Source organism: Lepidochelys kempii, chromosome 27 (assembly GCF_965140285.1).
Source record: "Lepidochelys kempii isolate rLepKem1 chromosome 27, rLepKem1.hap1, whole genome shotgun sequence".
Classification (NCBI taxonomy): Eukaryota; Metazoa; Chordata; order Testudines; family Cheloniidae; genus Lepidochelys; species Lepidochelys kempii.
Window position 1 is genome coordinate 12,221,797 of NC_136406.1, and position 26,679 is coordinate 12,248,475.

The 26,679-nt window shown below is 47.8% G+C and overlaps 2 protein-coding genes across 3 annotated transcripts in view; both read left to right on the top strand.

Annotated features, from left to right (window-relative positions):
* The first annotated feature begins 1,435 nt into the window (after nucleotides 1-1,435).
* The window catches only part of LOC140903943 (beta-1,4 N-acetylgalactosaminyltransferase 2), a 47,805-nt gene continuing 22,561 nt past the window's right edge, over nucleotides 1,436-26,679 (top strand). Inside the window, exons 1-5 of one of the 2 annotated variants that reach the window (XM_078850733.1) lie at nucleotides 1,436-1,796; nucleotides 17,627-17,800; nucleotides 23,114-23,251; nucleotides 24,789-24,895; nucleotides 25,758-25,795. In XM_078850733.1, the coding sequence (XP_078706859.1) occupies nucleotides 1,714-1,796; nucleotides 17,627-17,800; nucleotides 23,114-23,251; nucleotides 24,789-24,895; nucleotides 25,758-25,795 (540 nt within the window). In that variant the 5' untranslated portion in view covers nucleotides 1,436-1,713. Of the gene's footprint in view, nucleotides 1,797-6,622; nucleotides 6,742-17,626; nucleotides 17,801-23,113; nucleotides 23,252-24,788; nucleotides 24,896-25,757; nucleotides 25,796-26,679 lie in introns of those variants that run through there. The other variant, XM_073325957.2, reaches the window with a different exon arrangement.
* LOC140903942 (beta-1,4 N-acetylgalactosaminyltransferase 2) overlaps nucleotides 18,821-26,679 on the top strand; it is a 71,912-nt gene continuing 64,053 nt past the window's right edge. The window contains exon 1 of the mRNA XM_078850734.1: nucleotides 18,821-18,890. The gene's annotated coding sequence lies outside the window, so the exon portion shown is untranslated. The remainder of the gene's footprint in view (nucleotides 18,891-26,679) is intronic.

Here is a 26,679-nt window from a genome sequence, read left to right on the forward strand (position 1 = left end):
CCAGACAGAAGAGTAGAGGGAGGTTAAAAGTGTTAGGGGAAAAAACAATTAGCCCTTGCTCTCACCAATTTAGGTGCTTGGTTTGACTATAGGATCCCACGAACTTCTAAATTCTGAGTCTAATCTATACATGCCTCTTTTATTAGTTAACAGAAATACAGCTCAAGCTGGGTGCCCCAAGAGAGGGACCCCGCCCCTCAGAAATTGAAAGCAATTATACCCTTTACAGTTGGTAACACCGCCCTTGCCCATGTCCAAAGTCCAACCCCTAATTTGAGTAGGGGTCTCTGCTCTTTTCCATTGGACAGTTCTGTTGCTGAGTGGACAGTCCGTTGCTGGGTGCTGGATTTGCTCTGGGAGACAGTCAGTCCTACTCCTTGCATTCTTTTTTATCTTCAGTGATAACGGGCAGTCTCAACTGGTTTTGTAGCTGCTTCTTCAGCATTCATAGAATCATAGAATCATAGAATATCAGGGTTGGAAGGGACCTCAGGAGGTCATCTAGTCCAACCCCTTGCTCAAAGCAGGACCGATCCCCAATTAAACCATCCCAGCCAGGGCTTTGTCAAGCCTGACCTTAAAAACTTCTAAGGAAGGAGATTCCACCACCTCCCTAGGTAACGCATTCCAGTGTTTCACCACCCTCCTAGTGAAAAAGTTTTTCCTAATATCCAACCAAAACCTCCCCCACTGCAACTTGAGACCATTACTCCTTGTCCTGCCATCCGCTACCACTGAGAATAGTTTAGAACCATCCTCTTTGGAACCACCTTTCAGGTAGTTGAAAGCAGCTATCAAATCTCCCCTCATTCTTCTCTTCTGTAGACTAAACAATCCCAGTTCCCTCAGCCTCTCCTCGTAAATCATGTGTTCCAGTCCCCTAATCACTTTTGTTGCCCTCCGCTGGACTCTTTCCAATTTTTCCACATCCTTCTTGTAGTGTGGGGCCCAAAACTGGACACAGTACTCCAGATGAGGCCTCACCAATGTCGAATAGAGGGGAAGGATCACGTGCCTCGATCTGCTGGCAATGACCCTACTTATACATCCCAAAATGCCATTGGCCTTCTCATTGTTGACTCATATCCGGCTTCTCATCCACTGTAACCCCTAGGTCCTTTTCTGCAGAACTGCTCCCTAGCCATTCGGTCCCTAGTCTGTAGCGGTGCACTGGATTCTTCCGTCCTAAGTGCAGGACTCTGCACTTGTCCTTGTTGAACCTCATCTGATTTCTTTTGGCCCAGTCCTCCAGTTTGTCTAGGTCCCTCTGTATCCTATCCCTATACTCCAGGGTATCTACCACTCCTCCCAGTTTAGTGTCCTCTGCACACTTGTTGAGGGTGCAATCCACACCATCCTCCAGATCATTCCTCTCAGGTCAGCTTGACCTCGGCCTACTTTAGTCACTTATGCTAAGTTAGTAACTTATGCTAAGTTATAAGAACAAACTTATTGAACATTCATATAAAATAGCATATAAGCGCTTTTTTATAACAAAAGTAAACAGACCAACTGGAAAAACCTGGTTTGATGCTGTTTTTAAAATCTCGTGATTTTTTTGGGGGGGTGAATCCTAACTCATGATTTTTTATCTCTGGTGGTTGGCAATACTGAAGGGGGCTCCCCCTGGTGTCAGGGCCTGGGCCAGTGCCTCCCTCCCCTGGCTCTCTGATCCAGGAAGTAGATATGAAGCTGTGACTTCTGTTCCCAGGAATGGAGCTGGCAGTCCCCTTTCTCACCCGCCAGAGGAGGGCTGCCTGGGCAGCCAGAAAACCCACCCTCCTCTGCAGCCCAAGGTAAGCCCAGCTGGGGCAAGTCGGGTTCCTGGGGGTTGGGGCACCCAGCAACCTCCGAGTCCTGGGTGCTGCAGCTCTCAGCTCCTGCTGAGCTCTAAGCAGGGGCTTGAGGCAGAAGACTACTGTTTGTTACAGGGATTGGTTCCTGGGTTAGTGTTTCTCTGGTGTGGTGTGTAGTTGCTAGTGAGTATTTGCTTCAGGTTGCGGGACTGTCTGTAAGTGAGGATTGGCCTGCCTCCCAAGGCCTGTGAGAGTGGGGGATTGTTTTCCAGGATAGATTGTAGACTGTTGATGATGCACTGGAGAGGTTTTAGCTGTGGGCTGTACATGATGGCCAGTGGTGTTCTGTTATTTTCCTTTTTGGGCCTGTCCTGTAGAAAGTGACTTCTGGGTACCAGTTGTGACATTGCACTCCATATGCCTTATGAAAATATGCTTGGAGTGTGAATATAACATAACTGGAATATACTTTATGCAAAAGGTCACTTGTAAGTATGATTACAAAGCTTATAATCTACTGAGTGTGTTCCTCCTATTTGTATGTATGTATGTATCATTCTCGTATCTAAAACTAGAAATATGGAAAAAGAAAAGGAGGACTTGTGGCACCTTAGAGACTAACCAATTTATTTGAGCATGAGCTTAAGGTGCCACAAGTACTCCTTTTCTTTTTGCGAATACAGACTAACACGGCTGTTTCTCTGAAACTAGAAATATGAAGTTAACTCTGATGAGCTATTACCAGCAGGAGAGTGAGTTTGTGTGTGTATGGGGGTGGGGGGGATGTGAGAAAACTTGGATTTGTGCAGGAAATAGCTCAACTTGATTGTCATGCACATTGTGTAAAGAGTTGTCACTTTGGATGGGCTATCACCAGCAGGAGAGTGAATTTGTGGGGGGGGTGGAGGGTGAGAAAACCTGGATTTGTGCTGGAAATGGCCCACCTGACGATCACTTTAGATAAGCTATTACCAGCAGGACAGTGGGGTGGGAGGAGGTATTGTTTCATATTCTCTGTGTATATATAAAGCCTGCTGCAGTTTCCACGATATGCATCTGAGGAAGTGAGCTGTAGCTCACGAAAGCTTATGCTCTAATAAATTGGTTAGTCTCTAAGGTGCCACAAGTACTCCTTTTCTTTTTGCGAATACAGACTAACACGGCTGTTACTCTGAAACCTGAGGTCCTATTGTAATTATGCAAAGTGTGGGCCATTAATGGTGGTTTAGAATCTTGATGGCTCCCATTGACCAGGACAATTGGTTGTAAATGGCTCTTGGGGGAGGGATTGCTCAGTGGTTTGAGCATTGGCCTGCTAAACCCAGGGTTGTGAGTTCAAACCTTGAGGGGGCCATTTAGGGATCTGGGGCAAAAACTGGGGATTGGTCCTGCTTTGAGCAGGGGGTTGGACTAGATGACCTCCTGAGGTCCTTTCCAACCCTGATATTCTATGATTCTGTGTTTACTTGTAAGCCTTCCTGTGAGTCAAGCTGGGAGAATGGAAGCTTGAGGGATGTGATCATGTCACCTGGTAGTGGTGGAATCCATCTTAAACCTGGTGTTTTTCCATTTAGAAGGAGGGGTGGGAATCCAGAGAAACAAAAGATTCTCTCCTTCAGCCAAAGCTATAAAAGGGGGTGGAACAGAACAAAGGGGGTTGCCAGTCATCAGAAATCCCCTAGTTACCACTTGTAGCGGGGGAAAGGATTGGGCCCAGACTAAGGAGTCTAGTCTGTGAAAGTAGCTTATTGGAACATCTCTGAGGGTGAGATTTACCTGTATTCAGTTTCTTAAATGAATTAGGCTTAGACTTGTGTATTTTGTTTTATTTTGCTTGGTAACTTACTTTGTTCTGTCTGTTATTACTTGAAACCACTTAAATCCTACTTTTTATACCCCAGGAGTGAGGACCAAAGTCTCAGCCCGCCCGAGCCCCGCCAAAGCCCGAGCCCCACCATCCTGGGCAGGGGGGCCAAAGCCCAAGGGCTTCAGCTCCTGGCAGGGGGCCTGTAACCTGAACCCCACCCTTGGGCTTTGGCATCGGCCCACGATGGTGGGACTCAGACTTTGGCTTTGGTCCTGGGCCCCAGCAAGTCTAAGCCAGTCCTGGCAACCCCATTAAAATGGGGTCCCGAACCACTTCATTGTCCCAACCCACAGTCTGAGAACTGCTGGTCTAAGAAGACCAACCAGACCGATGGATGGGTAAATAAACAGAGACACAGAGGGGTGAAGGGACTTGCTTAAGGTCACGCAGCACGCCACTGACGGAGCTGGGAACAGAATCCACCTCTCCTGACTCCCACTCCAGTATCCTACCTGCTAGACCATGCTGCCTTTCATGTGATGAAAGCCTCTGTGTGGTGCAGGTGAGCTTGGTTGGAGGGGGCATACACTGCTCTGATTCATATGGCAGTGGCAACTAACTGTTAGGTGAAAGAATAAAACCAAACCTCTATAGGCAGGGTTCCTACTCTGTGCTGACAACTATGATTTGATCCAAACCAGAGCAATTATTAGCTAAAACTGGCCCACAGACTTTGCTCCTGCATAGCAGGATGAGCTAGATTATACTGTTCAAAATAATTGAACACGTTGTTTTACTAGTGAATTGTATTTATTCAATGATTTCTTTCTGGCACTGGTGTTCTGCGGAAAAGGACCTAGGGGTGACAGTGGACGAGAAGCTGGATATGAGCCAGCAGTGTGCCCTTGTTGCCAAGAAAGCCAACGGCATTTTGGGTTGTATAAGTAGGGGCATAGCCAGCAGATCGAGGGACGTGATCGTTTCCCTCTATTCGACATTGGTGAGGCCTCATCTGGAGTACTGTGTCCAGTTTTGGGCCCCACACTACAAGAAGGATGTGGATAAATTGGAGAGAGTCCAGCGAAGGGCAACAAAAATGATTAGGGGTCTGGAACACATGACTTATGAGGAGAGGCTGAGGGAACTGGGATTGTTTAGTCTGCAGAAGAGAAGAATGAGGGGGCATTTGATAGCTGCTTTCAACTACCTGAGAGGTAGTTCCAGAGAGGATGGTTCTAGACTATTCTCAGTGGTGGAAGAGGACAGGACAAGGAGTAATGGTCTCAAGTTGCAGTGGGGGAGGTTTAGGTTGGATATTAGGAAAAACTTTTTCACTAGGAGGGTGGTGAAACACGGGAATGCGTTGCCTAGGGAGGTGGTGGAATCTCCTTCCTTAGAAGTTTTTAAGGTCAGGCATGACAAAGCCCTGGCTGGGATGATTTAATTGGGTATCGGTTCTGCTTTTGAGCAGGGGGTTGGACTAGATGACCTCCTGAGGTCCCTTCCAACCCTGATATTCTATGATTCTATGATTCTGGCTTGCATTTCTTACGAGGCCTGTATCTCAACAGTTCAGTATGTGTTCTCTTTCTACATTTCCAAAATAAAATTTATTTTGCTTAGTTTGCAGCTATTTTTATTTTAAAAGATCAATATTTATGTCCTTTCTAAGCTGAGCAGTAGTTTGTGTGCAGTATATTTCTAGTAGGCGTTTGTTCTCATGGAGAGAATTTTGCATAGGGTGATGGTACAGCTGAGCCATTCCTCAGAGAGGAATCTTTTTACCTTTTGAGTAATTTGGCTGAAAATCTCAGAATTGGGGAGATTTCCAATAGCACTGCTGTGTTTTCACTCTCTATAGTGAAACGGACAAGGCTGTTACAGCAAAAACAACGAGGAGTCCTTGTGGCACCTTAGAGACTAACAGATGTATTTGGGCATAAACTGTTACAGTGAGTGGAAACCTTCCTCAGCCGCTACTAGCTGTCCTGCAGGAAAACACCCTTCCTGCTCCATGGCGTGCAGCGGGAGCGGATACTGCTGCACGTCTCTCTCCTGCGCTTGAACCATGCTGGGCTCTCTCACGCTTGGACAGCAGAACGTGGGCGCTGGGGAATTAGGCTGCAACCGTGCACCCCTCGGAAGGAAAAACTGCAGACATGAGAAAAGGCAGATGGGACCTCCCCAGCGTTTGTGAGGACGTGTGTAGTCTCTCCTAGTCCTCCCTCCACCCCTGTTTTGGATACAGCTGAACCTTTACCAAGAGGAGGATTTTGATCTGTGGAAACACTTATTTAAAAAGCTCTGGTCCTTGCTGCTTCACCAACCCCCTGGTGCAAGCTGCAGTGTGCAACCCTGGCTCTAGAGCACTGACGGGTTTGGTTTTGTGGACGGGAGCTGGTTGGTTTGGTTTTATGGACAGGAAAACAGCCGTGTTCTCCGAGGATGAAATTCTCTGCTCACATCCCGGCTGTGCTCTGCTCTCAAGACATGTACCTGTCATAGCTGGAGAGCAGGCTCGCAGAGTGGAGCTGCAGCGTGTAGATCCGAAAAGAGGATTTTGCCTTAGGTGCAGACACTTGTTGGGAAAGAATATGCTGCAAGAACACTATTGCAAGCAAGAGTGGTTGGGAGGACCATGACTGTGGAAGACTGTTTGCAGTATATAAAGGGAGAGAAAGGTGCATTCTCACACTCAGCGTTATAAACTCTTCTCTTGGGGTCCCATGCTGCAGCACAGCTGAGATACTCTGCTTCCCTCTTTTCTCTGCGGTTTTCTCTTTTCAAACTGCAGGTCACGACCCAGTACTGCATGACGAAATGTAAGGCACTGGGTCATGGCGTTAAAAGTCCCTTTGGTGGTGCTGCCCGGCTAAGGCAGGCTAGTTGCTTCCTGTTCTTACACTGTGCTGTGGCCAGGAAGTAGCCAACAGCAGATCTGACTCCCAGGGAGGGGGGCCACGGGGCTTTGCACACTGCACACTGAGCCCTGCCCAGAGCACCAGTTCCAGGCGCCTCTGCCTAGGAGCTGGGTCAGCTGCTGGCCGCTTCCAGTGCGCAGCGCGGTCCACAGGGCCAGGACAGGCAGGGAGCCTGCCTTACCATCCCCGCTGCACCGTTGACCGGGAGCCGCCCCAGGTAAGCCTACTCCCCAACCCCCTGCCCCAGCTCTCAGCCCCCCCAAACCCAGAGCCCCTTCCTGAACCCCAAACCCCTCATCCCCAATCCCCCCAGAGCCTGCACCCCCACCCAGAGCCCTGAACCCTTCCCACACCCCAACCTTGAGGCCCCCCCAAACCTAGAGACCCCTCCTGCACCCCAAAACCCTCATCCCTAGCCCCACCCCAGAGCCTGCACCCCAAGCCCAGACCTCCTCCTACACCCCAAGCCCCTGCCCTAATCCAGAGCCCCCTTCCACACCCTGAACCCCTCATTGCCAGCCCCACCCCGCAGCCCTCACTCCCGCACCCCAACCCTCTGCCCCAGCCCTGAGCCCCCCCACCCTCTAATCAGTGATGAGCTGCCAAAAGCTGAAGAACCGCTTCCTTCAGTCGCTCCGGGTCTTCGGCGGCACTTTGGCGGCAAGCCCTTCAGTTACTCTGGATCTTCGGTGACACTGAAGGACCTATTGCCGAAGTGCCGCCGAAGGCCGGGAGCGAGTGAAGGACCCGCTGCCGGAGCGCCGCCGAAGACCCGGAGCGCCGCCAAAGACCCGGAGCGCCGCTGGGTGAGTAAAAATTAAAAAGGGATTCTCAGGGGAGCCTCCCCAGCCAACAGCTCAGGTGGGCCGGACAAGATGGTCCCGCAGTGCAGATGTGGCTCGCGGGCCAGAGTTTGCCCACCCCTTTAACAACCGGTTCTAAACCGGCTTCAAAATTGAACAACCAGTTGGTGCAAACCAGCTTCAGTTCACCACTGTCTCTAATCAATGAAGGCTACACTCAGAAAGACCTCAAGACTTCTGGAATATGCTGCTCAAACAGTTTCACTTTTGTTTCTACTACCTGTCCCTCCCTTCTCACATTTATTTCCAGACTTCTTCTTGTCCAGATCTATTCCGCCCCCAACAATCTTCTATTCATTGAACTTTTTGAAACTTTGCGCTTTTAGAGAGAGGTAAAGGATTGACTCTGTGTACACAAATTTGCAGAGGGACAGAAGGGTTGAGGTCTGTTATTTCAACCGCGAAATATTTATTTATTTTAAAACATTTTTGCTGTTAACAAGCATGCTATCTCTTCAGAAACAAATCCACAGTTTGAGAACTGCAAAACGAATAATTTCTGATGGTATTTTCTAAAGTGAGCACTGAGTATCATTGGGTAGATAGAAAGATTAACCTAAATCTATACAGAAGCCCCTGGAACCCCATAAAATTGGGTCCCTAATCCATGAACTATTGGAACTCATTGACAAAACTTTTCTTAAACGTTACATGAATATATTGTCTCATACCATAGAATTAGAATTTATAATCCCTATTCCATGATAGTTTTTTTTCCCTCAAAAAGCATTTTATATAAAAAAAATCCAATTTAAATTAAAAAAATCTGTTGAAGCTGTTGCTGGCACCCAGTGCCGAGAGGCAAAACAACAGCGGGGGTTCGTTACCCGGTGTGCGTCACCCAATAATCACAACGGGGTGGAGAAGCAGAAAAGTTTATTTGCAGCTGCAAACAAGGTACAGGGAGATTAGAATCTCAAATCCTGCACACAGAGCAGGAAGTTACATAGGCTTTTATACATCCTTTCTTCAGCATACTTATCTAATAGCAAGCTGCCCTAAGTATCCATATAGCCAGCTAATCCAGTTACCAGCTAGTTCCCTTGTTTTTTGTATCATTTATTAAACCATACATAAAGCTGCTTTATTCAGCATTGTTCTTCCATATCTGCCCTGTTTGGCCTTGTTTAGTTTCAGGCAGTCTGACTCTGCAACATATTGTTGCAGGTCCTCATCATAACTGCTGTGAGTGCCTCCAGGCAGGGGGGGCCAAGGACACTTGGGCCTAGCACGAGAGGGCTTCATTGACACTCGTGGTCTTCCATCCCCTCGAGTTACCTAGTGGCCATGCCCCAGTGTCCCCAACAACTCCCTCCTTTGAGAACACTCAACAGCCTTGGCTCTGAGTTTTCTCACTTGGGCTACTTATTTCTTTACAATAGGACTTTGCATAAGCACTTTGTGATAGCCCTGAAGAGAATGACTTATTAACTTTTGCAAAAGGGCCCTGACACATGATACTGCACAGCATAATACCAGTAATACAAGCAATACAGGAAAGAGAAGTTTCAATAACAGGCTAAATAAACCACCAAGCCAAAATGACAAACCCCAGCCTGAAAACAAGGTTTGCAACGAATCGCTGTCAGGGGCAGTATAGGCAACCTTTGCTCCGGCTCGGCCAAGGGCCTCAGCCTGTACCACCTTTTCATAGATCTCATAACTGCTATCGTTTACATATACGGAACATCGGGGCCCGACGAGGGCACAAACCCCTCCTTGAGATGCCAAGAGATAGTCCAAAGCCAGCCTGTTTTGGAGGGAAAACGTCCTGAGCTGCTGTACCACTTTATTTAATGTTTTTACTGCTGACCCTAAATCACTAACCGAGTCCTCTAACTCTAAGGCAACTTTCTCAAGTACCATTTGCAGCCTTACAGTATAGTGCCCTGTGCATGCCATGGCTGGCCCGGTAAACAGTGGCGCTATTCCCAGTACAGAGCACCCTACAAGCTTCTCGGTTGTGAGGGAATTTTTTTATTATTTATTTATTATTTATTGCCCTCCAATGCCGTAGTCAGTCGCCGCAGGGTCTTTTCTCGTGACTCAACAGAGGTGTCTCGCGCATTTCTAATCTTTCCTTTGGGCAGTGTGGCAGTTATTGACAGATGAGGAACTCCATGAGCTATATAACAGCTACCTGTCCAGTTGGCTGGCAGCACCTTGTAAGCCTTTCGGCCACATATGAAATAGTGACCCTGTAGGGCCCAGTAAGGACAGTTTCTTACGGGGATTCCTGGGATATTTAAGGCTGCTTTTCCAAACAGTTTATATGCCCCGAAGGGGGCATCCAATCCTCCTGATTGGGTACAAGTGGGGGCGTTTCTAATCGTGCCATTCAAATTACACTTGCCATAGGGACCACTACAAACCCACCATTGGCTTGCTACATTGGAGATATTAACTGGACGGCAAGTTTATATTTCCAAACCCTTTTTTTGTGGTAAGATTATTTGTGAAAGTTTCCCTAAAAGGGGAGGAACCATGACACCCACACTGCTGGCCTCCCCTTTTGGTCTGTATCCAATACCCATCCGCCCACTGTGTAATAACACAGGAGCTTTTTCCCACAGGACGCCCACAGTGATCAGATTGGTTTCGGGTAAAACATAACACTCCCTCAGTGAGTACTGCAGCTGAATACTCCTGGTCCTGATAGGTGGCTTGCTGTAAAGAGGTCTTGTTCCAGAACGGCGAGTCCGTTCCTTCCTGCTCTTTGGTGGCGGCTAATTCTGCTAGGGTCAGGGGCAGCATGTCAAGGGGCATTCCCGTTTTGGGGGGCAGTGGAGCCGGAGCACATACCCAGCAATCAGTCTGGTTTGTTAAAGTAGCAACATGGTGCGCAAGCGAAACAAAGGAGTTATGCTCCCGATATGCACGGTTTGGAAATACCAATACAGAGAATAACAATGTTACCCAATTAATTATCACCAGAGTCTTCCCCACCCAGGGTCTCCAGTACCTGGGTGGGCCCATTTTAGCGTTAAGGTGCCTGCTATTTGTGTCTTTTAAACAGTAGCTTTAGCCCGAGATCGTCACTAGATGAGGAGTCAGCAGGCTGGACGGTCCACTGTTCTGCTGACGAGGGGGCGGGTACTGCCTTCAGACGAGAGTGATGGATCCAGTTCTTGTGTCCCTCGATCTTTGTCGCTGTATGGGAGATCAGCAGGAGTGTATAGGGTCCTTTCCACTTTTCCTGGAGAGGCTCGTCTTTCCAGGTACGAACAAGCACGGAGTCACCGGGCTGTAAGGAGTGGACAGGAGAGTCCAAGGGGAGAGGCTGGGAATCCTTGGTATACCTGTGAAGAGACAAGAGAACAGCAGACCGGGAACACATATACTGTGACAAAAAAACATTACCCAGCTCCCATTCCCCTGACAGAACCGGGGTGCCATTCATGGGCCATGCCCTTCCAAACATAATTTCAAAGGGACTAAGCCCTAATCTACCCTTTGGGAGAACGCGGATACGAAGTAGGACGAGGGGCAAAGCATCAGGCCATCGCAGTGAGGCTTCTTGGCACGCTTTTGAGAGATGCCGTTTAAGGGTCTGATTGGTACGCTCCGCTACACCACTGGCTTGCGGTCTCCAGGGCGTATGGAGTTTCCAGGGGATCTGTAAGGCATGTGAGATGCTTTGAATGATTTTTGACGTGAAGTGTGTCCCATTGTCAGATTCCATCCACAGGGGGAGTCCAAAGCGAGGAATGAGCTCCTTAACAAACTTGAGGGCCACTGTCCTGGCAGTGCAGTTACGGCATGGGAAGGCTTCTGGCCATCCGCTGAACCGATCCACTGTAACAAGGAGATATTTGAACCCTTGGGTCCTGGGAAACTCAGTAAAGTCTATTTGCCACACTTGTCCGGGGCCCGGAGTGGGTTCTAGGGCAGCTGGTGGCACAGGATGTCCCGGTCGGGGGTTATTCTTTTGGCAGACTAAGCAGTCCACCTGTACCTGGGCAGCCAGGGGTCGGAGTCCGGAAGTGATAAAGTATTTTCCCATTAGCTGGATAAGTGCTTCCCTGCTAGCATGAGTGGTTTGATGTAGTTTCTGAAGCACTGGCCGGATTGGGCCCTTTGGTAAGAGGACCTTCCCTTCTGGGGAATGGAGCCATCCCTCCTTTTCCCGGAGACCGAGTTTGTCAGTTAGCTGTCTCTTCTCCCCAGAGTACTGAGGGGTTGGAAGTTCCCCTACTGATGAGATAAGGGCATGCACATGGGCGTTCTCAGTCTGAGGGGATGGCAGGGTGGCAGCATGCTTAGCCTCTCTATCTGCCCAAGCTTTACCTCTGACCACATCTTGATCCTCCCTTTGATGGGCTTTACAATGTACCACCGCCACTTCCGAGGGGAGTTGTACGGCTTCTAGGAGCCGGAGGATTTGGGGCCCGTACTTGACTGGGGAGCCTTGGGCTGTCAGCATTCCCCTTTGCTTCCATAGGCCAGCATGAGCATGCAGCACACCAAAAGCATATTTTGAATCAGTAAAAATGTTGACCCGCTTTCCTTTTGACAGTTCAAGTGCACGGGCCAGGGCTATTAGTTCAGCAAGCTGGGCAGAGGTCCCAGCAGGCAAACCTTCAGCTTCCACAGTGTCATGGAGGGTCACAGCAGCATAACCCGCCCTCCTTTGCCCATCTATTACAGTACTGCTACCATCAGTGTACCACTCATAATCTGCATTTGGGAGGGGTACATCCTTTAAATCCGGACTGCTGGAGTACTGGGCATCTATGATCTCTAAACAGTCATGTTTCTGTTCCTCTGTTTCTGGCAAGAGAGTGGCTGGGTTAAGGGAGGGGCAAGGCTGTAAGGTGACTTCAGAGTTCTCTAACAGCTTAGCCTGGTACCGAGCAATCTGAGCCTGGGTGAGCCAAAGCCCTCCCTTTGCATCCAATAAGGCTCGGACCATATGGGGAGTATAGATTTGCATAACCCCTCCCAATGTTAGCTTCTCCGCTTCCTCAAGCACTAGGGCAGTAGCTGCGATCGCCCGTAAACATGCTGGCCAACCCTTTGCAACCTGATCCAGTTGCTTAGAAAAATAAGCCACGGGATGTCTCCATGCTCCTAACAGCTGTGTAAGCACTCCTAGGGCCACCCTCCTTCGTTCATGTACATACAACTGAAACGGCTTACAGAGATCTGGCAGGTCCAGAGCCTGGGCTTCCATTAATTTTCTTTTCAGGATTTTAAATGCCCTGTCAGCCTCTGGGGTCCAATAGAAAGGGTCATGATCTGCTCCTTTTACACAGTTGTACAGGGGTTTAGCCCACAGTCCAAACTCTGGGATCCATATCCTGCAAAAGCCTGCCATACCCAGAAATGCCCTGAGCCGCTTACGGTTACTTGGGGTAGGAACTTGACAGATAGATTCCTTTCTTTTTTTTCGCTTGAACGCTGACGCTCCCCTTGCCTTAGCTGTAACCTGATCCCTCTCCACCTCAGACAACAGGGTTCTCAGGAGGATATTACAGTCGTCTCAATCGGCTTGTGACTATTGAGGCACCCCTCAAAGACTGAAATAAACCTGCTTGCGTTCGTTGAGAATTCCCCAGCCTATGTTTTAAAAGCTGCTAAGTCTATTGGATTGAATGGCACATGGGTGTAAACTTGCATAGTGGTAGCCTGACGTCCGTCTGCCCCTGGGCAAGCCACAACCGTCTCGGTAAGCAAAGGATAGAGTCCCACCGAGGGGGCAATCTCTGTAACCCGAGGCATCCTACCCTTATACGGTGGGGGTGTGGGGGCCGAAGGGGACACCGGCTCTGCCATTACAGTGGGGGTGGGGGTCTGGGGACTAACATTAGCTGCTACCGAACCAGTCGGAGTCAGATTACAGCGCTGTAAAATATCTGGTCGAGTACATAAAGTCAGAAACAAATGCGCATACATATGTTCATTCCATTTCCTTGTTCTCTGACAGAACAGGAGTAACTGAAGGATCGTGTTGTAATTAATTGACCCTCCTGGTGGCCACCACTCCTGGTCCTCTAGTTGATACTGAGGCCAGTCAACTGTACAGAATCGTTTTAATTGGCTCTTAGTCATCGGATCCGCACCAAATACCTTCCAGTTTGCTAGAATGCACTCTAGGGGCGTACACCGTGCCCTAACCTCTGAGCTCTGTCCCTGTCCCATACCTACAGGGTAACTCTGGGCGTCCCCAGGTTCCAACAGAGCATACAATCCGGATTTTAAAAGGTTCCTACCTTATCCAAGGGACCGGTTCTTCACCGTGGCCTGCAGCTGCTCCTCCCCCATGTCTAAGGGACCGGTTCTTCACTGCCGTCCACAACAGCTTCTCCACTATATGAGTGCATTGCACCGTTGTGCCCTCTGGGGTCGATCAAATCGCGTCTCCTCCGAGGCCCCCGATGAACTCACCGGTGCGCGCTGGGCGTCGGTTCTCGCCACAATCCTCGACCTCCAGGAGGGGTCCGGGCAAGGCTAAATTGCAGCCTCGTCGCCCACCCAGGGACGCCAAAAGCTGTTGCCGGCACCCAGTGCCGAGAGGCTGAACAACAGCTTGAGTGGTTCGTTACCCGGTGTGCTACACCCAATAATCACAACGGGGTGGAGAAGCAGAAAAGTTTATTTGCAGCTGCAAAAAGGTACAGGGAGAATAAAATCTCAAATCCTGCACAACAGAGCAGGAAGTTACACAGGCTTTTATACATCCTTTTTTCCAGCATACTTGTCCAATAGCAAGCTGCCCCAAGTATCCATATAGCCAGCCAATCCAGTTCCCAGCTAGTTCCCTGATTCTCTGTATCATTTGTTAAACTATACATAAAGCTGCTAGTTTCAGGCAGTCTGACTCTGCAACATACTGTTGCAGATTCTCAGCATAACTGCTGTGTGTGCCTCCAGGCGGGGGGGGGGGGGGCCAAGGACACTTGGGCCTAGTACACAGAGCTGCTGCGAGTGCCTCCAGACGGGGGGCTCCAAGGACACTTGGGCCTAGTACGCAGAGTTGCTGCGAGTGCCTCCAGGCAGGAGGGGGGGCCAAGGACACCGGGGCCTAGTGCAAGGGGGCTTCATCGACACTCGTGGTCTTCCATCCCCTCGAGTTACCTAGTGGCCATGCCCCAGTGTTCCCAACAACTCCATTCCTGTTCTGTCCCCGGCCAAAACATCAGACAAACAGACAGACGCAGACCCTTTGTTTTTCTCCCTCCTCCCAGCTTTTGAAAGTATCTTGTCTCCAAATTGGTCATTTTGGGCAGATGCCAGCGAGGTTACCTTTAGCTTCTTAACCCTTTACAGGTAAGAGGATTTTTCCTCTGGCCAGGAGGGATTTTAAAGGGGTTTGCCCTTCCCTTTATATTTATGACAGAAGTAACTGGGAATAGCTTGTGTGAGTAAAATGACTCTTCCCTGTGAACGTGTTCTTGCAGGATGGAGCCCTTCATGATGGACAGCATTCCAAGTCTAGTTGGACTTTTTCCACACACTGTTCTGTTTGCATAAGTGCCATTTCCTTTCTTGGGTCAAAGTAAATAAGCCACAGTGGTATTGCTAATGTCGGGGTAGGTCCTGGAAAAGGTTTCGAGTGGCTGGATTTCCTCCTGATGATGTGAAAAATCCATTCCTCATTAAGTTTAGGATTCCCATCTCATTCCCCCCTGGTAAACTGATGAGCTTAAAGCTCAAAAAGTGGAGCAGAGGGTGCTTCTGTCTTAAATGGGTTTATTTAGAAGTGATTGCTATAGATGATTTAGGTATGTGTTGTTTAGTCCACCAGTGTTCATACCATGGCTTGTTTAAATGGTGGGCCCAAATATTCAAACACAAGTGTCTAAATTTAGGCACCCAAAGAGAAGTTTGTTTGGACTCTTGCCCCACACCCCCTTCAAATGCTGAGCAACCCCACTTTGTGGCTTCAGTACTTTCTTGATAGGCAGATAGCAAGTAATTAAATACACATCCTATTTGTTGCACAACTGTTGGCAGGCACTCTTTCTGTGCAATGAATACCACCGCTCAATATGGACATGACTTAGTACAGCTTCTTTTAGGGAAGACTGCACAGGAGAAAGGAGTGGGGGAAAATGTTGCTGGACCAATGTACAGTGAAGTTAAAACATAGTTATCTTCGTATTTCTCTACAAGCTATATTTTGAACAGTGACAAAACCATGGGTCTTGGGGAAATGCATGTGTGAGAAATTGGAAAGGAGTGGCAAACCACCAGAGACAACTGCAAACAGTCAAAACCTCTTGAAGGTAAAAAAGGAATATTAGGGCAAACCGCCATTTGGTTATATCTATGAATAGGAACAAGACTATTTCAGTATAACAGAGAGGAGGGAGAGACCCTCTGCATCTATTCATTGAGGAAAGCAGGGATGTTCTCATGAAAAATTGGATCCTGGCTCTTGTGAAGCCATCCAGTTCTGCAACTGGCTAAACTTTGGGGGGGCAGCCTACTTTATTAAATAGGAAAGGTAACTATTAATAAGTGTAGACCCAGGTTCACTTCTTATGCTTTTGTTTTGTATTGTGACCATTTGTTTCCACCACCCTTTCTTGTTGTTACTTAAATCTTTATTTTTTCTTAAATAAAACTGGTTTTGTTATAAGTGCTCACAAGTGCTGTGTGGTTTGCAGGAGCGGTGGTTTAAGGGAAAACTAGTAAACTGGGGTACACTGCTTCAGTGGAGGGAGAGGATCCAGGATTTCTGTGAGTCGCTTCTGTCAGGGGCTGGATATCACAGGGAAATGCTTCGAAAGGACTCGAAGATTGGGATACACCTATTGTTAACCTACAAAATGAGGAGAAGGCTGGCATAGCCCAGAGGAGAGTGCTTGAGTGGGTGAAAGGCTGGTGGTGTTAGGAAGTTGCAGCCACCATCTTCAATGAAGCAATGTAGCCCAGCCATTTTGAAAGAAGGCAATTTTTCATGAGTTTCCCTGAAGAAGATCTTATGCACCGACCAGCTTCTGCTGACAGAAACTTCAGTTAGGGGGTAAACAATGCTGAAAATCATGAAGTGTGTAGTTACCACTTTTTTCCAAAAGCTACCTGTTGCATCAGATCTACCTACAAAACAGGGCAGTGGGGAGGGGTGTGCATTCTGTTTGCTTTGTGGGATTCTAAAGTGTGTGTGGATACGGGTGGGAAGCAGCCAGACAAGCTAAATCATTTTTTAAAATCTGCAAGTTGATATTTTGAATAGAGTGAAGATATGAAGTATGGCCTGCTAATGTTGAGTTTTGTGTTTAGTGTGCATGCATTACATTTTTAACTTGAAAACAATAAGATAATTCCCGAACAAAACAACATAAACACTGAGTACATATCAGCAATTCTGTATTAAATACATTACAGGGATGTTGTTATTTATGCAAAATACCAAGTGCTATAAACCTAGGAAGTTCATTTTTAAGGCTACGTATTTAAGAGAAATCCAAATGTATTTACTCTGAATTTCCTGGGTTTATAATGTTTGGGGGAAGAGAGTTTTGGTTTTGGGGGATTTTTTTTTATATATTTACAGCATCTCTGTAATGTATTTAACTGGGAATTACTGACATGTACTCTCAGCCTTTGCTGCGTCTTAATGTAGTCTTTGGGGAATAATAAAGGTTGTGAATGGCAGAAATACTAACTGTGGTGTCTGGAGGAAGTGGCCTATAATTCAGGGTGTTCTTGCTCTGAGTCCAGCGCACCTTTCCCCTGTGTCACAGTCCAAATGGGTCAGCAGAACCCTCAGTGTGGATTCTAGGAGAGGCATTTGGTAGGTGGGGGAATGAAAGTAGCAGCAGAGATACACTAGGAGAACTAATAAGTTCTGTCTTAGTATCTATTCTTAGCCAATCATTGCAACTAATCAACAGGTAAATTCTTAACTAGTCATGCTCTAAAGGACACAGGGCTGTCTGGTTTAATAACACCCTCGAAAAGTTCAGAGAAAAAACACAGTAAAATACAACAGTTTTTGTCTCAAGCTCATAAGTTTCTGTCTGAACAACTGTCCTATAATTGGTATAACAGCTTCCCAGCATGGGTAGTCAGTCTTTCCTAAGTATAATCAAGGAAGGAGGCTTTATTATTTTGTTTGGTAGAAAATTCTTCTGAACATGAAGAAGAGATTCAGATCTGCTGGGTGTGGGTGGAAGGGAGAAAAACCGAAGGTGAAATGCGTTAGAGTTTGGAAATGCAGCCACAGAGCTAACAGCTTCTAAATGCTGCCTCGTTGCTTACTGAAATCTTCCTTTCGTCTGTTTAATGCAGTATGAAATACTTCCTTATCCTGGTCTCGTGTACAGTGGTTGTGGTTTTGGCCTCCATGCACTGGCAAAGGCCAGCTGAAAGTCAGATCAAGGGAGAGATTTCAGAGGCTGGGTCTGACATGAAACTTCTGTCACCAGAAAAATACAAGTCCTTGTTTACCTACAATGGAATTTGGTAAGTTCCCTTGCTGATATTAACTGCTTCAATTGTTCTTCGTAGCTAGATTTGTGCAAATACTGCAAAGGAAAAGGTTGGCTAATGTTTGTTTGAATTGTTAAATTTGCTCCAGCTGTTAATGCCCATATTGCAGAAAGTTAATTTCAGGTTTGGAATTAGGATGATTTGCACTAGTTGCCTATTTCGTCCGATCCAAGGATAAAAATTCACAGGATCTTTGAGATGAATGGAAGCGTCTGGCTTGTTAGATGCTCCTTAAAAATTGGTTACGAACAAGCTACAGACCAAAATTATTTGCAAAAATTAATTCTGCAAATAATATTGACTAACAAACTTGAGAAAATTGCAAATTTTGTTCACAGGGCCAGGGAGGAGGGATACAAGGAAAAAATAATTATTCCTTTGGATCTACCTAATCAATCACAGCAATTAGAACTGTAATGGGGGAAACTTTTAAAAGTGCTTAAATCGCATTGACATTCAATGGGACTTAAGCCACTAAGGGTACACTTACATGGCGAAAAAAACAACAAAACCCAAACCCAGCAGGAGCAAGTCTCACAGCCCAGGTCTACAGATTCAGACTTGCACTATGGGGCTAAAAATACCTGTAGAGACATTTCCACTGGGCTCTGAAATCCAGTGAGGGTGGGTCTCAAAGCCCAAGCTCCAGCCTGAGCAGGCATGTCTACATTGTTATTTTTAGCCCTGTAGGGTTAGCCCAAATCTGTCAACCTGGGCTCTGAGACTCGCAGCCACAGGCCTTTTGCAGTGTAGATGTACCTTTAGGAGCTTTTATAGCTTTGATGCCTAAATGCTATGGTGGTGCAGAAGAGTGTCTCTTTTGAACAAAAAGGAGGCATGCTATAAAACATTAGGGGAGGAAAATAATGATGCATCAGAGTTATGTCATTGTTCATGATAATTAGGGGTGTACCAAATTCTCAGCTGTGAAAATCGCGTCACAGACCGTGAAATCTGGTCTCCAGCCGCCCAGCTCTGAAGACAGCGGAGCGCGGCAGTTACTGGCCGGGCACCCAGGTCTGAAGGCAGCACCATTGCCAGCAGCAGCGCAGAAGTAGGCATGGTAATACTATTACCCCCCACACCAATAGGCTTGCAACCCCCTTTTGGGTTTGAGAACCCCAGTTTGAAAAACACTGCAGAGAAATCCCACATTTTTTGTGGGTGGGTCATGGCGTAAATAGCAAATTTCGCGGATGTGTAACACATCCATGAAATTTGCTATTTATGCCGTAACCAACCTGCAAAAATTGTGGGATTTCTCCAAGATTTTAAGTAGACCCTTCATGATTGATGCAATAATAGCTAGGTAGAAATGGGATTCAAATTAACTTTCTTTCCTCTTCCCTGTTGTTGTTTGGCAAAATAGCAGCTGCTCTCTCTCTACCATGTGGCTCAGCTGCATCTTTGTTTTCACACAACACCTAATGGTCCCAAGACAAATGAATAATAAAAGATAACGGGACAAATTGATCCCTGCCATTCACTTTGGTCTTTCCTGTTCTCTGCCTGTGGCAAGTACTAGTTTAGCTTCTTGAGGGCTGTGATACTTTGGTCTAATTCTGGATGTTGGGGTGCAGGTGGCCGAGTGGTGTTTCGTGCCTTGTGATACATCGGTCAGGCTAGATCAGGGGTCGGCAACTTTTCAGAAGTGGTGTGCCAAGTCTTCATTTATTCACTGTAATTGAAGGTGTCACGTGCCAGTCCTACATTTTATATTTACAGGGGCCGGCGAACGAAACCCCAGACTGGCAGTGGGCTGAGTGGGGCCGGCGGCAGGCAGCCCCCTGCTGGTCTGGGATTCTGGCTGCCTGTCCCGCTTTGCCCGCTGACGGCCCGGGGTTCCGTCCATCCAGGCCAGCAGCGGGCCGAGCGGCACCGGCGGCCGGGATCCCAGCTGGCAGGGGGCCAGTGGACGGAATCCCAGGCCGGCAGCAGAGTGCCACTGAAATCAGCTCGCATGCCGCCTTTGGCACGCGTGCCGTAGGTTGCCGACCCCTGGGCTAGATGATCTTGTGATCCTGTCTGGCCTTAAACTCTGACTTCATTCCTGAATATGAGCCTGAAGTGCTGGCCTTTTATTTCACAGGCAATTGGAAAACAGAGCTACGGCTTCCTCCCAGAAATCTATTCGTCAGGGGCAGTGTGGTCTAGTACAGGGGTTCTCAAACGTCATTGCACTACGACCCCCTTCTGACAACAAAAATTACGACACGACTCCAGGAGGGGGGACTGAAGCCTGAGCCCACCCGAGACTTCAGTCCCCCCTCCTGGAGTCGTGTAGTGCACAGTGCTTGCATGGGGCTGGGGTAGGAGGGAATGTGGTGTAGCAGGATGGTTCTGGGGAGCAATGGAGTAGAATGGGAGGCAGGTTACAATATCTGGGAAGGGTGGGGGAAAGAAGAAGTAGGCTGTGGAGTTAGCGTAGATAAGGTATTTATTGCTGAGGGTCAACTTGCTCACCTCTAACCAACAAAGCTGGTCTTGCAACTTCTCAGTGGACTCAGAGAGTTGCCTAAGGCACTATCAAGTCTGCCAGCCAAGGGACCTGCAAATAATTGATCTGTACCCAGAAAGAGGAAGCTCAGACACAAGCCCCTCCATGCAAACCCAAGTACGTCTCTGTTTACCTCTGACAGTGGAAAAGAGGCAGCTGGGCAACTTGTGGGGGCTTTATTGCTAACGGTTTGTGGGATTTATTGTTCCTCGACACCCGTTCTTGCAGGGAGACAAGTGTCTCACAATCTCCATCAAGCGTATTATGGATTATGTCCAGATTTTCCAGTGATCCCTGAGGCACATGCCCATGTGGTTGCTTGTTTTTGCTGTTTGGGCTGGTGGCGGTTAGAGATATAGAGGGTTGCATTTGACCTGACCCAGTTTCTGGGATGAAAGAGGGGGCTCTTTCCCTCTCTGTTCTGGATCTTAAGTGGGTTTGGAGCTTCCCTCCTCCTTGTGTTCTGTCCCTATCCCTTCTGCATGCTGGATAGGAGGGCGATGGTCACCTCTCCTGGCTGCTGGGAAGATGGCCCCAGTCTGTCATTACCAGAAACTCTCTCCTCTTGCAGGGAGTGGAATCTTGCAGCATTGCTCCCTTCCCCATGGGAAGGAGACATCCAGCGAGAGAGATTAGGTGACTTTTCTGAGTTCACAGAGAGCCAGTGGCAGATCTAGGAATAGAACCTGGATCTCCTGACTCCCAGTTCAGTATTTCATAGGGTTCTCCTTTCCAAACTGGGAAGGAGAGGTGGGGCATGGCCACTGGTTCTCTATCCCAAAAGTTGGCTCTGATATTAAGTATGATGGAGCGGGCGGAGGGGAGGTGGTTTGGTTTGTTTGTTGTTTTATGGCCCTGTAACAGGATTCATGACCCTCCCCCCTTCCTGGGCCCCACTTGTCCTCCCCAATAAGGCTTGGAGAGGCTTCAGGGTTGTGCAACACCTGGGTCTTTATTTACTTATCATTGTCCCACCTCTAGTGTCCATCTATATACAGCTTTATAGGTTTGGTTACCTCCCTTACAGGCAGAGTCAGCCTTCAGCTAGGAGGCCTCCAGCTCCCTCCCTGACTTCTCCATGGCTGCCCCCTGCCTTCTGGCTCCCTCCCAGCCTATATAGCCCTTGGCTTGTCAGGCCAGCAGGTGTTGCCAATCCTTAGGCTGGCATCCGGCCTTTTCCATCAGCCCCAATCTGTTTCTTCTGATTGGAGCTGGCCAGACAGGGGCTAATTAGGTGCTTTTGCACCAGCACAGGCCCTGACCTTGAGCAACAGCTTTCTTGGGCTCCCTCTGTAATCAAGGACATGTTTCCTAGCTGGTGTCAGTGGCTCTGTGCAGTTACACTATGTCATAAATATAAAGGGAAGGGTAAACCCCTTTGAAATCCCTCCTGGCCAGGGGAAAGCTCCTCTCACCTGTAAAGGGTTAAGAAGCTAAAGGTAACCTCGCTGGCACCTGACCAAAATGACCAATGAGGAGACAAGATACTTTCAAAAGCTGGGAGGAGGGAGAGAAACAAAGGGTCTGTGTCTGTCTGTAGTCGTTTTGGCCGGGGACAGAACAGGAATGGAGTCTTAGAACTTTTAGTAAGTGATCTAGCTAGGTATGTGTTAGATTATGATTTCTTTAAATGGCTGAGAAAAGAATTGTGCTGAATAGAATAACTATTTCTGTCTGTGTATCTTTTTTGTAACTTAAGGTTTTGCCTAGAGGGGTTCTCTATGTTTTTGAATCTAATTACCCTGTAAGATATCTACCATCCTGATTTTACAGGGGGGATTTCTTTATTTCTATTTACTTCTATTTTTTATTAAAAGTCTTCTTGTAAAACACTGAATGCTTTTTCATTGTTCTCAGATCCAAGGGTTTGGGTCTGTGGTCACCTATGCAAATTGGTGAGGCTTTTTATCCAACATTTCCCAGGAAAGGGGGGGTGCAAGTGTTGGGAGGATTGTTCATTGTTCTTAAGATCCAGGGGACTGGGTCTGTAGTCACCTAGGCAAATTGGTGAGGCTTTTTATCCAACATTTCCCAGGAAAGGGGAGTGCAAGTGTTGGGAGGATTGTTCATTGTTCTTAAGATCCAAGGGTCTGGGTCTGTAGTCACCTAGGCAAATTGGTGAGGCTTTTTACCAAACCTTGTCCAGGAAGTGGGGTGCAAGGTTTTGGGAAGTATTTTGGGGGGAAGGACGCGTCCAAACAGCTCTTCCCCAGTAACCAGTATTAGTTTGGTGGTGGTAGCGGCCAGTCCAAGGATAACGGGGGTAATATTTTGTACCTTGGGGAAGTTTTGACCTAAGCTGGTAAAGATAAGCTTAGGAGGTTTTTCATGCAGGTCCCCACATCTGTACCCTAGAGTTCAGAGTGGGGGAGGAACCTTGACACACTAGCTGAGAATCTGGCCCAAATGTCCTACAGTGTAACCCAACTTTCTTACAAAGGAAGCTACATTCACCTGCCAAGGCAGTATGGGATCCTGTTCGCTTCTTAACTCTGGCTCAGTCACAATGTTCCCATCCAGAGCTGAACATCCTGCAGTGCTGGGACGGTAGTGTCCAGCTGAGATCAGAACTTTGCCAGTGTGCATTTGAAACATGAGTTTCATGTCCATGGTTAGTGGGTTAGGCCCATATCACTAATATATATACACACGCCCATATAGATACAGGCCTAACCCACCAAGCTTGGCCATATGCATATTATTTTCAAAAGGTCACAAAACAGCAGATTCTTCCAGTGTCCTTGCACAAGCTGAGCCTTCTGGGTTTTCTTCTTTTTCCCTCTCTTCAGGCTAGCTCCAAAGAATCAGTGTGAGTGCGCCAAAGCTGACCGTGTGCATGTCTACCAGATGGAAGATTATATTGATAAGAAAGACCTTGCCTCCATTAAAGAGAGGCGACAGAGGGAGTTGGAGCACTATCAGAAAAGGTAAAGGAATTCTCCTGTCTCTCGACCTGTCCAGCCTGCATCTTTCCTGGCACTAAATTCATGTGGGAAAGTCATGAACTGAAGCTTTGGGGCTGAGTTGTACTGAGGTAGAAGAAACCCCAGCTATGGAGGAAAGCAGAAATGATCCTTTCAGTTGTTACCATCAGTGATGGGGTATACAAATCCCACACTGGGCACCAAGGGGATAAGGGATTATTTGGGGTTTAGCCAGCCCTGCCCCACCACACCTGCAGCAAATCCTCCAGCTGCTGGAGGAATTAAAAGACGCAGGGAATTAGCTCCTTTGAGAGGCAGAGAGCTGGAGCTAAGCAGACCTGCAGCCCATAGCTCCAGCAGCACAGAGCAGAGGGAAGCCTAAAGATCTGATGCAGCTGCGCAAAGGGGCCCTCCCTGAGGGAAGGTAGGACCCATCTCAGAGAAAACCAGAGAGGGAAGTATCCCTGTGGACTCTGGACATAGTAGCCCCCTCTTACTTATTTTGGTTTGGATTTCCCCAACACGGGAAAGCCTTGGAATAACGGGGGCAGGGGGGATGCGAGGAAGAGGCCCAGGGAGGGCAGCCTTGGTTGCCAGACCATTGGTAGCCCAAAGGACCCTAGGTTGGAGCCTGGTGGAGTGGGAGGGCCTGGGCTCCCCTCCCCTCAATCCCCTTGACAGTTAGGGGTTGCAGCCATGACCACTAGGCCATGCTTCCCAACCAGACCCTGAGTGAGGACCATTACACCATCTAAACCACCACCTACCCTATTTCTCTGTCTTTGTGAGGGTGAGTACATCTTTCTCTGATTTTTCGTGTATTTATGCCTCTTGGGCCTTGTCTACGCTCGTGGCGGCACATAAGGTACATGCAGTCTACTTTTCACTGCAGCTACACCCATTCTGTGGTGTGTAGCTACACACGGCAGTGAAAGGCTCTGGAATGGGGAGGCGTCAGGACAATAGGCTCCTAAAAATAGCCGTTCGGCTGTGAGAGACACTGCGGTGGTGTGTAGAGCTGTGTAGGGTGTATAGCCTAGGGTTCCGGTGTTTCTCTACTTGCTGAGGCAGTGCCTCGAGGTCTACATGACTATTTATACCGATGCTTCTTGGGCACAGTGTCTGACCTCGACATGCCACCATAAGTGTAGGCCTAGTAGCACCTAAGAACCCCAGTGAAGGATCAGGATCCTGTTGTGTACAAAGAAGACACTCCTGGCTCAGAGATCTTGTAATCTATGGGTCAGGTTCTTCCAAACAATTCTGCTGCCACTTAGGCACTGACGTACGAGAGAGATTTTTCACAAGTGCTCAGCACACAACTTGCACGCTCCATGTATCCTGAAAATCTGGTTGCTTCATCTGGTGCCCCAGTGGGAGACTGTCTCTTGAAATTTCAGCCACAATCATCCAACAGATAGACAGATAGGGGATGTTGGTAGAAAGAAGTACTCATTCAAACTCTGTTTTACTGTTAACACAATTTTCATAATCCCTTATCCTCCCGACGCTGACCCTGTTCTCCTCGCATTTGTTCCAGATACCCCTCAATGACTCAAGATCTAGTAATAGCCAAACCAAACCTGCCATTAAGCTATCCTATTCAAGGAGTAGAGGTGATGCCACTACACACGATTAGGATTCCAGGTATACTTGTCTTGTGCCTTTTCATAGCCTGCTCATGGGCTCAACTTCCAGTGACGTCTAAGACCCTGTCTCTTGTACATACCCTCTATATGAAAGAGGGGGGCTTTGTTCTTCATTGCACCTGTATTGGACTTGGCTTACTCTGAAGACCCAACCCTTCATACAAAACTGCTGAATTCAAAATCCATTCGCTGATACCCAGAGATCTGGTTTCCTTCCAGTAAAGTGCACAAAATGTCTGGGATGGGTTCTTAGAAGAATAACCATGAGGCACTTTGTATACAGAGCATTTTAAAAAACAATTATGAAAAGGGCTGAAACAGTGAAGATCCCATCTGCATTTCACAATAAATCTCCCTTGATTCGTTTGTCATCCGAGTGCAGACCGGCTCTTCCATCTGAATGCAAAATGCTTTCTTGAAGAGCTCTGTGGTAGTTGGTTTTAAATTCCTCTTCCACTTACTTAATTGCTTCAAATGTTGTAATCTTGCAAAATTATTGATGTTTGGCTTTTATAAGGTGCAGGGAGTGGTGGAAACCTAAAGGCTTGCTCTCCAGCTGGTGTAAATCAGTGTAGCTCTGTTGACTTCCCTGGCTGATGCTTGCTGACGATCTAGCCCTAAATCTTTAGAGTTGCCCCAATACAAAAATACTACTGACATCTCTAGATCTCTTCCAGGATAAAATTGAGGGGGGAAAATGCATAGAGAAGAGCTGATGTTCTGTTTGTATCCAGCTCTGTGATCCCAGTTCAGGTGGGCTGACTGGAGTCTTGTTAGGGAACAATAATCACCTGAGTCAAAACACTGGCTTTAGGCTTGTTACTTACTGTCCTTATGTATGTTTCCCTTTGTTCTTCAAGGGCTTGGTTTGCATGGAGTGACTGAAGAAAAGTACCAGGTATATTTCACGATGTTGCAGGGAAGTTTGTAGTCCAGGGTTACCTTGGCAAGTGCGTAACATGCTTTGAGATCTCTCTGCATGAAAGGTGCATTAGTTTTACATTTCTCATGAGGTTTTCCTTCTATTACGAAGGTGGGCTTGATTTCCCAGCCTTGTATTAGTATAGTAGCATTTGGGTATGTCTCCAATCCCGGCCCGGATAGAGAGAGACTCACTAGCTTTACTGGAGTTAGGGTGCTAAAAGTAGCAGTGTGGACATTGCAGGATAGATGGTGGGTCGGGCTAGCCATCTGAGCTCCAACTTGAGTGGGTGGGCGGCAGGCAGGCTTGGACTCGGGATCCAGCCTGAGCTGCCACCTGTGCCACAATATGCCACACTGCTACCTTTAGTGCGCTAGCTCGAGGGAAGCTAGCATGAGTCTGTCGACCTGGGCTGGGAGGCATCATCCCAGCTGCAGTCTAGGCACAGACAAATCCTTAGAGATCTTACGAAGATCGGGGCCCCACTGTGCCAGGCACTATACAAATACATAGGGCTGGTCTATGCTCAGGCCATGTCTACACACGGAATGCTCTACCCCGCATAGGTATAATGGTAAGGCATACTGGCAAGGTGGTCCAAGTGCAGACATGGCTATACCAGCAAAGCTGTGATGTTACTGGTATAACTTATCTCATACACCTGAGCAAAACAAGCTGACATAGGTACATCAGCAGAAGTCTGTTGTGTGGATGCAGCCTTCAAGTTTTGCTGCTCCATGCTGGCATAGTTAAAGCAGCAGCTCCCTTTAGTGCAGATGCAGCTATACTGTTATAAAAGTGCTTCTGGCAGTACAGGTTATTCGAGCTCCACCAATATAAGGTACCTTGAAACTATATCA